The 16,321-nt window shown below is 38.6% G+C and overlaps 1 protein-coding gene across 1 annotated transcript; it reads left to right on the top strand.

Moving 5' to 3' along the window:
* Positions 1-9,644: 9,644 nt before the first annotated feature.
* On the top strand, positions 9,645-14,777 carry LOC117299203. The gene is made up of 7 exons (XM_033782662.1): positions 9,645-10,103; positions 10,616-10,708; positions 11,095-11,691; positions 12,129-12,350; positions 12,605-12,856; positions 13,211-13,356; positions 13,805-14,777. Exons 1-7 carry the CDS (start codon positions 9,645-9,647, stop codon positions 14,775-14,777), a joined length of 2,742 nt encoding a protein of 913 aa, XP_033638553.1.
* Positions 14,778-16,321: the final 1,544 nt, after the last annotated feature.

The raw sequence follows: 16,321 nt of genomic DNA, 5'->3' as shown, positions 1-16,321 counted from the left end.
TTAAAACAAACATGAACACGACTATTAAACAAATAATTAAACAAACAAAAAATTGACACAAACAGCCGAGAAAACTCACCAAAATATTATCCATATTCCATGAATCAGAACACATTTATTTTTTTTGTGTTTTATCAATACCATCGGTTCTGATTTAATAAAACTTTGTACCTCAATCGATTGGAAGTTGCGATCTCTCAAAAGCTGGTGCTGCGATTTTTATTCCGATTCATACATAAACACAACTACACACGTGCAAGTTACGTAAATACGTGTACTTTTTCAATTTTGTTCCCTACCTTCCCAACAACGTGGTATTGCTTGCCAAGGGGAATTTCCCCTACACACAGCCTGGCACCCACGGCAGTTCATTCTCCTAATTTGAAAGTACATCACGCTAGTAACGGTGACGGCAATAGAAAAGCACATCCACAGGATCGGTGATGGATAACTATGGGATATCAGAGATTGATCACTATGAGATGGCAGCGCTGTGCATGTGAGAAGCATTACAAAATCAGCTTCTTCGCTGCGCTCTCCTAGTATACGCATGAAAAACAGTTTCAATTTGTTGTAGGACAGTCAACAAAAAAACGCTTGGAAAATATATATATAAAAATCAGAATTTAAGAAGTCATTGGGGTGGACCGTTGTTAAACTGCATACACCGATCGAGGGCGTTTCGCCAACTCGGTAAGCGGCAAGAACAGAATATAAATACTTTGAGCTTTTTGGCACTCAGAGGCAACAGAAACCGTATACAAGCACTGAAACACACAATGGGTCGTCCGTTGTGAGTTAAAACCGGATGTCGTTCTGTCCACACGCAGTGTTAAAAGATAAACCCAAAGCGGTCTAAAGATAAACCCCCTAGCTCGACGGTTTAACTTTTGTGGGTTGAACTCGATTCAGTCTAACTTTAGATCCGTTCAGACACACTGAGTTGAACTCGATCGGGTTGAACCATGAGTTAAACCGACTTTAGTACGGTGTCTGAACGACCTCCAAGAGTTATAAACTCAAGTCCACACTTGTATACTATACTATACAACCACATGGGTCCATGGTTACATGCTATGATCAAAATCCTCATTTGGAGGTTTATTGACCATGTATGATGTCCACAGTTGGTATATAGAGTCAGCACCCACTGTTATACAATGGGTTATATCAGAATGTCAGAGTTTAATAAGAGTTATAAACTCAAGTCCACACTTATATACTATACTATACAACCACGTGGGTCCATGGTTACATGTTATGATCAAAGTCCTCATTTGGAGGTGTATTGACCATGCATGATGTCCACAGTTGGTATATAAAGAATCAGCACTTACTGTAATACAATGGGTTATATTGGAAGTTTAGGTATGAGACAGTTCAAACTCAAGTTTACACTTCTATACTATAATAGCGCTTAAATCACATGGGCACCGCCATTGTTTTCACGTCAAGTGGTGCCCACCCCCTGCACAATTGCGTCCCGGGGTAAATTTTGGGGTACCCGCGCCCTTTGTGATGTCATCTTTGTGATGTCATCTTTGTGATGCAACGTACAGCAACAACTGTTACGGGTGCAAAATAAACGATGCAGGGCAAGCCCATCATCACCATCTGCATCAAAATCTCAAAGGCCTAGAAAAACAAACTTGCCTTTGACAACACATCGTCTCTTCACAAAAGCAGTAGCCATATTCGTCAACATTTTGTCAAGGTATCCGATCATAACATGATCTTTATATAAAAAGCATGTAGCAATTTTTCATTCGATAAAGGACAATATTGTCAAACATTTTTAGTTTGATAGCACAACAAAATTCAAATCTCTGGTGGAACTAGTCAGCAGCTGAATCTTATCTCGGGTGTGGGAAGTAGTTGCAGAAGAAGTTGCCACTTGCCAATCCTGTGTTAAAAGCACTATCTGCCATAGATCCACTTGCAAGAGGGCATAGTCTCAGCTGCAACTACACGAAAGCAGTACCTGTAGGAATTAGCGAGGAAGAGCATGATGCATATGAATTTGAAGTACAACACTTCCAGGTTGACAACAGACTCCCTCCCTACAATGATATGGATAGTATTGATAGCTGGTATGGAGACACCTTCTCTAATTATCCTGTGTTAGGAAAGATGATAAAGGTTTCGCTGAGCATATTCCATGGGCCTCAGGTAGAGAGTAGCTTCAACACTATGGGGGACATACTTGACAGTAAATCAGGAAGGATGAACATTGCAACTTTTGACTCCATCCAGACGGTGACATACTCATTGGGAGCAAAGGGCAAGCCAGCAACCTCTGCCTTCTCTCTCATGCCCCACACCACAGAGAAAAGGGTAACCACAGTTACATACAAGCGTAAAGCTGCTGATGAAGCTACTACTGCTAGGATTGAGTTCAACAGTCGGCTCAGAAACAAGTCCAGTCAGAAAGGATTGGAAGACTTGGTAGAGAGGAGGCAGAGGAAGAAAAAGAATTGATGTTTACACTGCGATGGTTAGATAGCAAAATTTTGGGGTAAGGTGTAGGGGTACATGTAGCCCTGGCGGCCTTACAATTTCATGTTGTACTACAGTGGCGTCCTGGACATCAGGGTACATTTCTGGGGCGGAAAATTTTCACAGCTTCATAACTCAAACCTTACCTGCAAAAAAGCACTAATTTCAACAGATTCACATTCCAAGGCAGCATATATCTTTCTGCCGTGGGTTTAGATCGTCATATATTCTTCACAAATCCGTCATTTTCATGAAATAGTGCAGCTCCAAAATTTGTGTTCGTACTCTCACAGTCTACCGTGTGTACGCAAGACGCGCAAATCTTGAATTGCGTTTGCGGGTTAATGCTGTGCAGACAAGATAGGGTGACCAAGAATTCATACATCTAAGCTTGCACCATGTGTCTTCAATAGATATTGTCAGTGCAGTCCTATTCAACTTATTGATTTATGCACAGCACTGTACTTTGACCCACTGAGTGGAGTAAAGAGACACACTCAAACACACAAGCACATTGTTTTAACCACTGGTGGCTGCCATCTCTTATGCATGCCTTATTATAGCTCTAGATCAATCATGTGTCAATCGCGAAGATCTGTCCTGATTTTAGCTCTTTTCTGCTGTGAAAGTCTATGGAAGCAAGGAGGTATGTTTACAGGATAACTATGTTCCTCTTTGATATTACTTAAACTTATATGATTGAAGTATATTAGCCCTATAATTACAAGTTATATCGTTAATGTTTTGACTGTATTCGATAAGATTTCGGTTTGCATTTCGCTGTATTCAAACACTGTTTTGTCAATCTTATTTACAGTTTTCACGAAGCTTTAAAGATATTGTGATGATGAGAACAACAATGACCCTATATCATCTTACAAAATGAAGCTGCTGTCGAGACCCTTGTCATTTGATTGAGTCTATTAACTTTCTGCGACCTCTAGCGGCAATACATTAACTTTGCGAGTGTTGTCCGTTATAGATATAAAAAAAAAATAACTAGATCTGCCGCGCGTACATACGCGCCAATGCCTGTGTAGAAAAAGCTTTTGTTTGCCATGGACGCGTTAAAAGTTTCACGTTGGAAAGGCGACATGCAAAAATGAACACAGGCGCTAAATGTCACGCGCTGACGGAAAAAAAGTCACTTGCTGAAGGCCATGCACCATAGAGCTATATACATTGACTAGAGCGCTAACTTGCTCTGCGTTTTGAAGCCACCCTGGGCGCAGACATGTTTGGTGTGTTGCGTGAATTTTAAGAGAACACATTATTGCCGCGATTATCTTACATTCTGCGTGTGCGTATACGTACGCAACTGTCCACTCCCGTACGTCCGCGCTACGAAAACCATAACTTCGACTTGGTTGCCGTACTAAAAAAAGGTAAACACGCCTTTTAATCATGACGCACATGACGCACTCAGTTTGTGCACTGATCAGCAGATTGTGCGTTCACATTTACTGCATTTTTTGCTTCGATGGCACATAAAAAAGAACAGACGCACGATCATGCAAATAGCCGTACAATTGCCGTACAAAATTTCAAGCTTTTGTATTGGTTTGTACATAAACATGGATGCGCCCACACGGCTTCAAAATCTTAGTGCGTGTATAACGGGCTGTTAGCGCTCTAGTCAATATATATAGCTCTATGCCATGCACAGAAAATGTACACGGGAGACAGGCAATGGCGGCCCCCATGCCAGAACCTGCGTATGTACGCGCGGCCGATCTAGTTATTCTATTCTATATCTATGGCGTCTTCAGTGTGTTGCACGCAAATGTATACGCGTACGCACGGCAACAGAGAACACTGTGAGAAAACGATAAAAACAGGAATTTTTTAACATTGGGAGCTGCATTACTTCACGAAAATGACAGATTTTTAGGTATGCCGCCATGGAATGTGAGTCTGTTGAAATTGTTAGGACTCTGTATCTGTGTACAGAGAAAGAGTCCTATACAGGGCTTGGGTACATGTAACACATGGATTTCGCAAATCTCTCTTCCTGAATAAGAAATAGTAATTTTACCTTCGTATTCGTAATTGAAAAAATGGTTAAAAAGAGTTTAATTAGTCAATGTTCACTTCTTTTTGATACAGGTGTTTATAATCACTAGTGACAATCAATAAAAAGCAAAAATAGTGCACAATATTACATTCTGTCATTTCCATTAAACTTATTATTTTTGTTCAAAAAAGGAAAAATCTTACAGAAGTAACTCACTTCTACCTGAGAAAATAGTTGTCAGAAATGCATCAGAGACATCACAGACTTTCGGGAGAGTCTCGGTTTCTCCTTGTGTTCAGACGAGCAAAACAGACGTACACTGACTTGACGTAACGATGACAATTCAAGACGAAATTATGAATTTGTAACTGTTGAAGATAACTGCCAGTAAAACGCCACGATGAAGCTTAACTTTTGGTTTATTTTTTTTTGACATGTAAAACTGCAACAGGAAAAACTATGGCTGCCGTCATAACACACATGTTTACAAAAAACCAGTTACAACATACACTCACTTTTGCTTGCAGGGTACCAGTCACTTTTCTCTGGTCTGTATTGATTGGTTGATTGCTTTAAAGGAGCAGTTACTACACCTGGTTGATAATTTAAAAGTACTAAGTTGTCTGGACAGTTTAGCGTTAGCATTTTAAATACATCCCATTAATAATTTAAATATATACAAAACCCCTTAAAGACTCTGCACACTATGGTAATTGTCAAAGACCATTCTTTTACATTTGCTGTATGCTAACATAATATGCATAAAAGAACAAATCTGTGAAAATAATCTGCCATAAAGCTATACATAATGACTAGAGCGTTATACAGGCACCAAGGTTTTGAAGCCGTGAGGGCGCATCCATGTTTGTGTACAAACCAATACAAAAGCTTGAAATTTTGTACCACAATTGTACGGCTATTTGCATGATAGTACGTTTGTTCTTTTTTATGTGCCATCGAAGCAAAAAATGCAGTAAATAAGAACGCACTATCTGCTGATCAGCGCACAAACTGCCCAGCGCACAAACTGCGAGCATCATGTGCGTCATGATTAAAAGGCACGTTTACTTTTTTTAGAACGGCAATCAAGACGAAGTTACGTTTTTCGTAGCGCGGACGTACGCGACTGGACAGTTGCGTACGTAAAGCGCACACGCCGAATGTATTAAATCACGGCAATGTGTGTTCGCTTAAAATTCCGAATTCATGCAACACATCAAACATGTCTGCGCCCAGGGTGGCTTCAAATATATATAGCTCTATGGTATCCGCGTAGATGATCAGTTAATGAGGCATAAACAGGCGGTTCACGGTGTCACTGTCCATGAGTTCATCGCAGACAATTAGTTCTATACAATTTAACATGTTTTTGTTTGCATAAGTGTTTAAAAGTGTTAAATGTTATCATGCAAGTAATCTTGAGTCTTAAAAATCAACCAAATATATCTGGAGAAATCGAATAAGCAAGAAAGAGGTGGTATTTATTCCCCCTGCTGTGAAGCATTGTTATATTATTTGACACCAAGAGTTAATTGGGAGATGTTTTTGCTTTCTATATCTGCAAACAATTCCATGTATACTGTTTAACAAGATTACATTATTTAATTAATTTGTACTCTTTCTTGTAGTTTTCTTCATAAAGCTTCCATTGTTTTTAAATAATTAATTGATTTAAAACTTTGTTTGATTAAACTATTTTCTTTTGTCTGTAAGAAACGGGTTTGTCCTACCAAATCTGAAACAGTAAGGATACATTTTTCGGCTGGATGAATCGTCCTAACAGCATGACCGGTTTGCAAAGGGCGATGGAACACGATGTATATCAGTGGATCTCGAATCCAGTTATGATAGTCTCAAGGCCATGGGAGGGAAGTAATTCTTCCCTGATGGAAAGAGCGTCACGATGCACAGTGGGCCAGAATTGAATCAAAGTGCGCCAAAATTATATCTCAACATATTTTTGATTAAAATTATATTTAAACATATTTATGATGGAAAGTTGGTTGTAAGGGGTTTTCTGATACGTACAATTTGATGGTCATGGTTTTAAAGGTCTATGACGTCATCATAGTCCTGAATCGTGATTGGTCGGCAAGAGTTTAATAACTGCTATAATATGCGTTTTGTTCATTTTTTTTCTTCTTAATTAAACGTAAGCATATCAAAGAAACAATTTGGTTTAAGACTGTTTCTGAAGGTTCAGGCTACTGAAACAAGTTAGAATTAAAGGGGCAATCAGCGGCATTTTATATTTCCTATGTCTCTGATTGAAATGAATGAAAATTAAGAGACATTTTATGGGATTTATCAGACCTTTTCAAACAGTAAACAGAAATTAAACTAATTATTAATATAATTTTCATGAAATATAGACTATAAACAACCATCGACACGGTTTTCATGGCATTATCTTTTATGAGCCGTTCAGGGCAGCAAGTTAAAATACCCATTAAGTTCAACGGTTTTGCCGCACTTTTTTACCATTTTGTGTCTAAATAAAGTCATAACCCGAATTTTGAGATTTTTTCATTAATTCTTTCTTTTAACATACCCCTGGACTATTAAGATCAATAACAAAATGGAAGTACTGTTTTTTGAAACAATCACCAGTTGCCTATTTTGGCGCAGTTTGACCTTGACCTGGCCCACTGTGTGATGGGGCCTGCTTTTCACATGGATGGAATCGGAATTTTCAACAAATCCTGCAAACAACAAATCCCGCAAAAGGATAACAAAAGGTATTTATGAGTAATACAGCAATTTACATTATAAAACTAGACATTAGGTGTTTGTGAACGTGAACAAACACAAAGCTGGTCCGTGTTCTTTTGCTTGGATTATGTGCTAAAATGACCAAGGATTCTATAACTGAAAACAATTCTGGACATGTTGAATAGGGTCTTTAGTTATGCTGCCACTTCCGGTTGACCCGGAAGTAGAGTTCGATATGGGGTAACGGTAACCTAAGGCTGATATTCAATGTCAAAGGATTCTCTAATTGAAAAAGTTTGAAATTCGATATTGTCCCACTTTGGGTTGACCCGGAAGTAGAGGTCAACTTGAGGTCACTGTTTTTCAAAGTTTTGTTTTAACGCCCTAGGGGTTTAAAATTAAAACTTTTTTGAAAATTGTTTGTACAGTACTTGAGATATGTTCCCACTTCCGGTTGACCCGGAAGTAGAGGTCAATTTGAGGTCACGGTTTTTCAAAATTAAGCTAATCTCCAATCCCCAAGGAGTCTATAACTACAAATAGTGTTAAACGGCCGTGTACGTCTTGAGACATGGTGCTACAAAGATTTCCCTATTAAATATGCAAATATAGTACTAGTAGTACGGCAAGAGTTAGTTTATGAAATTGATCTTTACTTAACGTAATGAATAAATGTCTACATTAAGACAAAGAATAAGCAGCTGGGTTTCCTATCTCATCTGGTTTGTGTTTGATCTTCAAGGGGATGGGGTGTGTTGTACGGTCATATGCCCAACACATAAGAATTCTTACCAAGTAGCCATCTTGCAGGAAACCCATGACACTTGGATACTTTTTTAATCTTTCTCAAACACATTTCACACACTGTTTGGTCTATTTTCTTCCTTCTATTTCCAAACTCTTGATTGATGTGTGACAGGTATAAAACAGGCCCCCCTTAGTTTAATCAACTTTAGTTTCCTCCTTTAACTAATTCTTTTGTTAATCAAGCGCCCTCAACATCAGGTTTTCGGGTGCTCCGATAATTCCTATGAAGACAGACAGCCGTGATAACTGTATTTCGCTTGTCTTCATATTTCAGGTAAATTTCCCCTTTTTGTATTATATATTTCTATTTCTAAAGTTGTTTAAGTTGTTTATCTAAGCTTGCTTTTCATAATACATGAGTTTGAAAAGTTGATGTCTAGTAGAATCTGCCATTTATGCTCTAGTTTGGTTTTCGTTTTGTAAATAATTAATATTGCATAGCATTTCAAGATGGCGCGGCCCAGAAAGCCGTGGCGGGAACCGCTTTTGTGTTTAAATCGTGTTCTCATATGAAGTGTTTTGATTATTTATTTGCTCTTGTGCATTCATTTTTTTTGAGTAACGTTGATAAGATTTATTGTTCAGTGTTTAGTTTATTTGATAATTCCTATGAAGACAGACAGCCGTGATAACTGTATTTCGCTTGTCTTCATATTTCAGATATATAATAAAACAGAGAAGCCGATTCCTCAGAAGTATTATTCTCAACGACCCATTATTTAAATGCGTGTCACAGATGCATTAAACGCGGTTGTTTTATTTTGTTGCAAATTAGACACCACTGATTTACTAGACTTGTGGACAAGTCGTTAAATCGGCCCCACGTGCTGAGATAGTGCTCCCCCGACAACACTGCTCTCGCGCGAACTCACTGCTCTCGCGCGAACTGATGGCTCCCCGATGTTGACTCCTCATTAACGACTTGTACAAGTTGTCAGCGGTACGTATTCATGTATTCAAGGACGAACGCGGTATACCTTCACTGTTGCTGTAGAGACAACCATACAGACGAGTCCATTTCATTAGAGGGTAGTAGTAGTTTCTATAACTGTAAAGCTTTAACCGGAGAGCATTTATGTGCGTCTTTTTCTTCCTTTTTTAACTGCTTTATCTGCTCATTAATCCTGAAAAAGTGTTATTTTTTTCTTAAAATACATTATTTACATCTTTTTAAGATCCATGCGTTGCCTCGTAAAAATGAGTAATACCTACTGCAAATGGTTATTGACCTACTCCAGTCCTTTAACCCGATGTGTTCTGCTTTTTACTGTGTAAATTAAACTTGCCACAAGTCCCTAGACAATACATTATGTCAAATTACTCGTCAAAGCGTGTTAATTATGAAAACTGGACAAATTTCAAGCGTTTTGTATCGTTTTTGTCGAGAAATCCATTGTATGTTTCCTAAAAAATCTTATTAGTTGTTTGTAACTAACAACAGTGAGATTTGGAAGTCCATGATCGACATGCGACATGCGGAAGTTGAGAGTCTTGTGGCCAAATTTCCCAGGGCAGTCATGTGATTCCCATACATAATGGGGAAAGTTTTCAGATCCCAGGTGTTCCCAAAGTTTATGCGCGTAAGGAAGAAAATAGAGATAAATAAATCATCGATATGGCGAATCAGCCAAGAAGAGTTTGCATTATATGTAACAAGGAGATTGTCACATGCAAGAAATATTACAGCTTGGCCAGGTCAGACCTCCAGCTTCGGATCAGAAAAGTCATCAATAGAGACATAGTTGTGACGGACGAGACAGGTCGGATATGTTCAAGTTGTCACACGCAATTAACTAACATTGAAAAATTACAGTCATCACTGAAGGCGTTTCAATCCACGTTTGAAAAAACTGAAAAAGTTCGAGCAGCACATCCACGTCCACAAGAGTCACCAAAAACAAAGCAGTGTCAAACTCCAACAATTAGTCAACTCAAACGAGTAAGGGCAAGCCCGTCACCCTCCTCAGCAACTGCATCTCACCAAAGACCCAGGAAAAGACTAGCGTTCACATCATCACCTTCAAAATCAATCCAGCAATCAGACTCTCAAAGACAAGATAATAAATCAGTTCAGGTAATCTTTTAAAAACAATTTATATATTTCATGAAAAAAAATTACAATATGTGATCTTTCTGGAATATAACAGAAATTAATCATTATTTAGAAATGGAATAGGTATGGCAAGACAAAAACAATACTTTAAAAAATATATATGATATAATTTTTATAAGGGGCAATTGTTGCCTATTTCACTTTCAGGCTTCAACTACAGTTGATAGAAACAAAATCAGACATGCAACTTTAATATTTGAAAGAGATTTGGAAAAAGCCCAGAAAAATAAAAACTTCCCTTATTTGCATGAGCTTGTTAATGTTATAAACAAATTCCAAAATGGCTGAACTCATCACTCACCAATTAATGTAATGTAGTTCATGTAGTTACAGATTATTGATTTTGTGCACTGTTGTTGATATTTGGAGGTAGCAACTTTTTATTATGTCATTGGATACAAAAACATCAATTAAATCATACAAAAACCAGCTTTGTATACTAATGTTATTTCATTCCCTCTTATAATACACAGGCTGTCCTGAAAGTTCTGCAAGACGAGGTAAAAGGCCTTTGCAAGCCGCAACCCCCATCTCTTTTCAGAAGGACAGATAAAGAGGCCCTCAAGGTATTTATTTTGTATTTTGTATTTGCTAATTAATTGTTTGTTTGCAAATATATTTTATCTTCATTATTTAAAATATTTACTGTTTAATACATTTTTTCCCCCAATTTTTTTACGAGAAGTTAATGTTGCATAGATCCTGTCTTCCAAAATTCAGGCTTCAAATTACACACATGCAGGCCAAGGAGGCCATGGCCTCTGTTTCCCCTTGGTGCCCCTTCAAAAAATTCCCATTGACTTTAAGGTTTGGCAATAAATATAAGTGCCCTTTTCAAAATGAAAATGTCTTTGCCCTGTCAAAGACGCAATTCCAGGCCAGAAATATTACCACAATGTTATTTCTTAGTGTTGTTTGGGCATAATCTTTCACTCGTGTTTATTTTCATTAGAGTTGGTCCTACAAAAACCAAGAAGATGAGCTGAAAGAGAGGTCCCCTGTATTCTATCAAATTTTGCAAACAGTGGCCTTCAATGAGGATGCACTGAAGAGGGCCAAGAATAAATCGAAGGAAAGTGTTCTTCCTGGGCTTCTGTCGGGTGCGTCCATGTTGCTGAACTGCCGCAACATTTGGATGAACAGTCATCAAACCCTTACTGGCTTACAGTTGAAGCGAGGAGGCGTTACGAAGCAGGCCGTAGGAAGACTTCATGCCAGGGGACTTTGTACTTCCTACAGTTCAATACTGAGTTGCCAAGTTGAACTGGGTATTGGTTTCGACGGGCCTGTTATAGAGTGGTCAAACCAAATGTCCGTGGACAAGAAGACGGAGGCAGAAATGAAGTCCAAAGCTCAAAATTTGACTGCAGAAGAGACGTCAGACATGGCCGAAAGGGAGGATAAGCTCAGACAGCATAGAGAGACACAACATCCAGGGTTCAAAATAATAACTGACAATGTTGATTTGAGAATATCTCCCAGACAGATGACCATGCAGCGTGGGAACAAGGACTTGCACTACTGTAATGCCATGGCAGTCAAGAATAAGGTATGGCATTCTCTTTTTTGTTCTAACTGTAACGAGGTAGGCAAACAGTCGCAACATTAAATGATAGGCTTGGGCCATTTATACGTTGCTACTGACTTTTTCTAATTAAGAATTGGGTATCAGAAACATTTTTTTTAGGTGGTGGGGGGGGGGGTGGTTATTGTTCAATATTACATGTTTCATCGAACCGATTGTAAGAATAGGCAAGTATATAAATTTTCACATTGAAGCCTTCAGCTTGTTTTTGGATGTCTCCTCAAGTTTGCATCTCCTTATTTTGCCTCCCAAAAAAGTCTGTTTAAAGTAAGGGTACACAGTCTTGTCCGATTCAATGCAATTTGAAAAGGTTTGTTCTTAAGTTTGAAACTTTTAATGCCAAACTGGCAATTCAAAGGATTGTATTAAATGACATCTTTTTATTAATACAATTATTGTAGGTGTCTGGAAACCACCTGACCAATGATACTCCAATTGGCGACCTTAAGAGTGTGAAACTGTCAAAATTTCTGCCAAGTGTTGAGGAAAACATTCAGCTGCGAAAGAGTTGGAGAAATATAGTTGAAAAAGTGCTTCAAGAGTACATTCCAGCATTTTCCCAATTCAACACGACCCGTCCGACTCACCTGTACAGTCATCTATCACATCATAAGTCAGAAGTGGTAAGAGTTTGTCTTAAAGTTTAGGTCTGTCTAAGTATGGGTTTCCCAGATTTGTTGGTGTGCTTCATTGTGATGAGTTGTATTTTTGCAAAAAATGTTGATCAGTTAAAGCAAGAAAAGTGTTAATCAACACCAGCATTACAATATCTTTTTATTAGAAACAACTGTTAATTAATAATATTAACCAATACCTTCTGAAATCTGAGCACTTTGAACTTTATTCTTTAAAACAATTTTGTTATTTTTGTATATAGGTTGGACTGGGTGTGATAACAGAAAATGAAAATACCAATGAAGGTATAATGAACATCATGGAGTACCTGAACAAACATGTTCCTGATGCAAACTCTGACCGACCCATCCAAATCATCAGTGGTGGTGACCAACTCACATGTGAAAGACAGGAAAACGCAGAGGAGGACAGGCGTGGCTCACCCGCCCAAAGTCGATGGTCAGGCTTAGTACCAACATTTGAGGACTTTCATGCTCTTGGTAATTATTATCAGGTAGGTTACTTGCTGTAGACTACATATATGCATTAATATTTTGTAAGATAAACATTGGGCTGTTTGTTACAGAGTGCTATTTTGATCATCCAAGAATATACTTGATCCAAGAATGTTTACATTATAAGTTATCACACATGCGCGAGTGGAATATGGAAAAATATAGCGCTTCTGCGTCCCATATCCAACGAGGCCAAAGATAAACCATGTTGTTGTTTGTATGGGGGGGGGGGGGCAGAATAAACAAGACCTACTTGTACTTTAACTGACCTCACTCCCCTCTAAAACCCTCCCAAACCTTCTCCCAACACACATTAAAATGTTGGCCCCAACCTTTGTTTTTTGTTTATTCAGGTGATATGGAAGTACTTATACTCGACTGACCCAGCAGGATCCAGAGATGTTGGTACTCTCTTCGCTGCTCGGAACTTCCTCAGAGCAAACAATGTTCCTATGAATCCCATGAAAGATCTCAATGCCTCTGAAGAATTTCTGGACAGGTATGCATGGACTGAAACGTTTTTTTGACTGTTGTGAATAATTGCCTAGCCTTGCTTTTCAAGAGGGGATCTTATTTAATTTTTGGTCATGGGGGGTGGGGGGGGGGGGTTAATGCCTTAAGTGTCATGGCAGAGCGATTAAGAGAGACGTTTCCATGACAACAATTTAAAGACTTGTCTGAAAGTTGGGGGGGGATGCGGCACTCTATTGGGCAGTGCTACAGCGAAGTGTACTTTTGATATCACGTTTACTTTGAAACACTACATCTGTCCATACATATGCATACCTCCAGGATCACACAAAGCACCAAAAGCAAGGTTACCATTTTACGGGGGGGGGGGGGGGGGGGGTTACCGGAGGCCAAAGAGGGTGTGCCATTTTCCTTCTGTTCACACACTGTATAATTTGCCAAGTTAAAACAATTTTTTGTTCATGTTCCATCACCAGGTACACAGATTCTCTTATTTTGAGTGCTGCCCTTGAGTTTTTTGGAATGGATGAACCCGGAGGTGAAATGACTCGTCATGGATTAGCGGAATCCCCTGATCAGCAGCAGCACCTTCATGCTATGATTGGTCAACTTATTGACAGGTTTGCCATCTGCTCAGTACCACTGTCCGCAGAAAAGAAACGTCTGACATGCCCAGAATGTGTGAAGACATACAAGCAAATGTCTACACTGAAGCAGCACTTCAGTAAAAAGCACAAGGGTATTTCTTTCAGGACTGGTGAGGAGCCAGATCCTGTGAAGGACACGATGAAAAACTACTGCTGCGTTGCCCTTGGTTTCTGTCTTCTGGCACGTGACTTTCGGGAGGCCAGAAAGTATGGAGATGGAGGGCACATCATGCTTCTCTACAAATTTCTTTTGATGCATTTTAAAGTCGCTGGAAAATTTAAGTATGCATACCAAGTTTTTCGACTCCTTGCCATGCAACAATATCTCTTAACACCTCGGATGTCACATCAGCTTACCTGGAACAGGTTTATCAATTTGAAGGGGCAGCCTGACACTAACATAGAAATGGATAGGGCCATTGAGCACAGAAACAAGTTGTTTAAACAAGAGTGCCGATCATTCCATGGGAAAGTAACACACAAGTCAGTGGCCAGGGTTGGACATGCTGCTGATGCACTGGATGAGATTTTATACAATGCAGACAGAGTTGCAAAAGTCAAGAAAGCATCCGGGAAACACACAAAGATTAAAGCTAAAAAAGATGTTTTGGCTTTGATGCGACTCATGCACAGGGAGGAAATCTTCAAACTAAAGCCAGGAAGAAGACTTCATGCCTTTCCAGACTTTCCCTCCAACCCTCTAGCCCAACTTGATCAGACGGAAGTCCATGACTGGATGACCAAGACTGTAAAGAAATTAGGCACAGTGAAGTTGTTTAAGACCCCATCATCCAGGTTGTAACAATGACATGCTTTGAAAAACCATCGTTATTTAAGCAAACATACCTTTGAAATTAGTTTCTGATAAAGTACAATTATACTATTTACAAAAGCAGCTGAAATCTTAAAAACAGTGAGTCAAATATCAGGTAATGGAAGCACAAATCATTCCTGACAACTATTTCCTTTAAGAATACTGCCTACAGTCAAATTTCAAACAAGTTATCTTGTTTAAATGTGTTTATGTGTTTAAAATCTTGTTTTGGGGCCTCCAAGAGATCAGTGTGCCCATAACGTGTTGTCTTAATAGTGTCCCAGATATCGCAAGATATGTTCAGGTTTTTAAGCAACTGTTACCATGAAAAATTGCTCATTTGAAAACTAAGACCAAATTGGATTCTTTTTTTCAAGGCACTGACAATAAATGGTTTTTGTTAAAGACCATTTTGTTTCACTTGGTGCATCCCAACATATTCACAGAATAACAAACTTGTGAAAATTTAGGCTCAATTGGTCAACAAACTCGCCAGATAATAATGAAAGATAAAACCCTTGTTGCATTCCTTATGTACATGTACTTTGTGTGCTTTCAGAGGGAGCTATTTCTCACAATGTTTATACTATCGACAGCTCTACATTGCTCGTTACCAAATAGGTTTTTATGCTTACAGTTATTTTGAGTAATTACCATTAGTCTCCAGTGCCTCTAAGAATTAAAATGCAGGAAATGCAGGAAATCCAAAAGAAGGAACAGTGACTCAAATTGTAGGTTTCATGAAACGAAAAATAAAATCTTCTTTATTGATAACTACATGTATAACAGCTCAAAACACAACTTTGAAACCAAAAACACAGTGCCACAGAAAAGTTACATAATTAAAATCAGACGGCTTTAAAATAGAGTCAATAGTAGAATAAACTTGAAGCTGACAAATGTTAGAACATCAATTAGAAGTAGTAGAAGTATATGTACATGAATTGAGGATAATAGAAGCTTGTGATGGGACAACACATGTGGAGTGTCTCCCTTGTACTGCCACTTACAAGGTACAAGGATTATGCAGGAACTGTTTATAATACAATAGACTTCAAAGGGGTGCAAGAAGAGCTTTAGGAGGAATGTAAACAGTGGAAGGGCAATTTTCTAACTGTATCCTCTCCTCACACAACCTACATGTACAGTAGTAATACAGCATTAACAACCCTTTTGCCATACATGTAGGTGGATATTATATAGTAATTGAATGGGAAATAATCCAACTTAATGCGCAAAAGGTAAAATGTTGGGTATTAATTGGCTAATTAATTATGTACAAATTAACTACGTACATTACAAACTTGGTTGATTATGGAATGTACATGTAAACACAAACCGTTTTTTTCCCCATACATCTTATTATGCTAACAGTATGGCTCTCTCTTCTAGTTACAATGTGTGCCTGATTGAATCCAAAATAACAAAATTTAATGGATCTTATTACTATTAATCCTCAGTGCTACAGTGTACCACGCTAGTTGTGAAGAGATAAATTTGTTTTTCAGCAGACAGATTGGAGCATGTTCTGC

This window comes from Asterias rubens, chromosome 14, assembly GCF_902459465.1.
Source record: "Asterias rubens chromosome 14, eAstRub1.3, whole genome shotgun sequence".
NCBI classification, from domain to species: domain Eukaryota; kingdom Metazoa; phylum Echinodermata; class Asteroidea; order Forcipulatida; family Asteriidae; genus Asterias; species Asterias rubens.
The sequence above is the reverse complement of the archived record's forward strand: the minus strand, read 5'-3'. Positions and strand labels throughout refer to the sequence as shown.

Excerpts from the sequence above, each read along its gene's own strand:
- LOC117299203 (XM_033782662.1), top strand. The coding sequence starts at position 9,645 with ATGGCGAATCAGCCAAGAAGAGTTTGCATTATATGTAACAAGGAGATT. Across the intron at positions 11,692-12,128 it reads CCATGGCAGTCAAGAATAAG|GTGTCTGGAAACCACCTGAC; the intron begins GTATGGCATTCT and ends CAATTATTGTAG. Across the intron at positions 12,857-13,210 it reads CTCTTGGTAATTATTATCAG|GTGATATGGAAGTACTTATA; the intron begins GTAGGTTACTTG and ends TTGTTTATTCAG.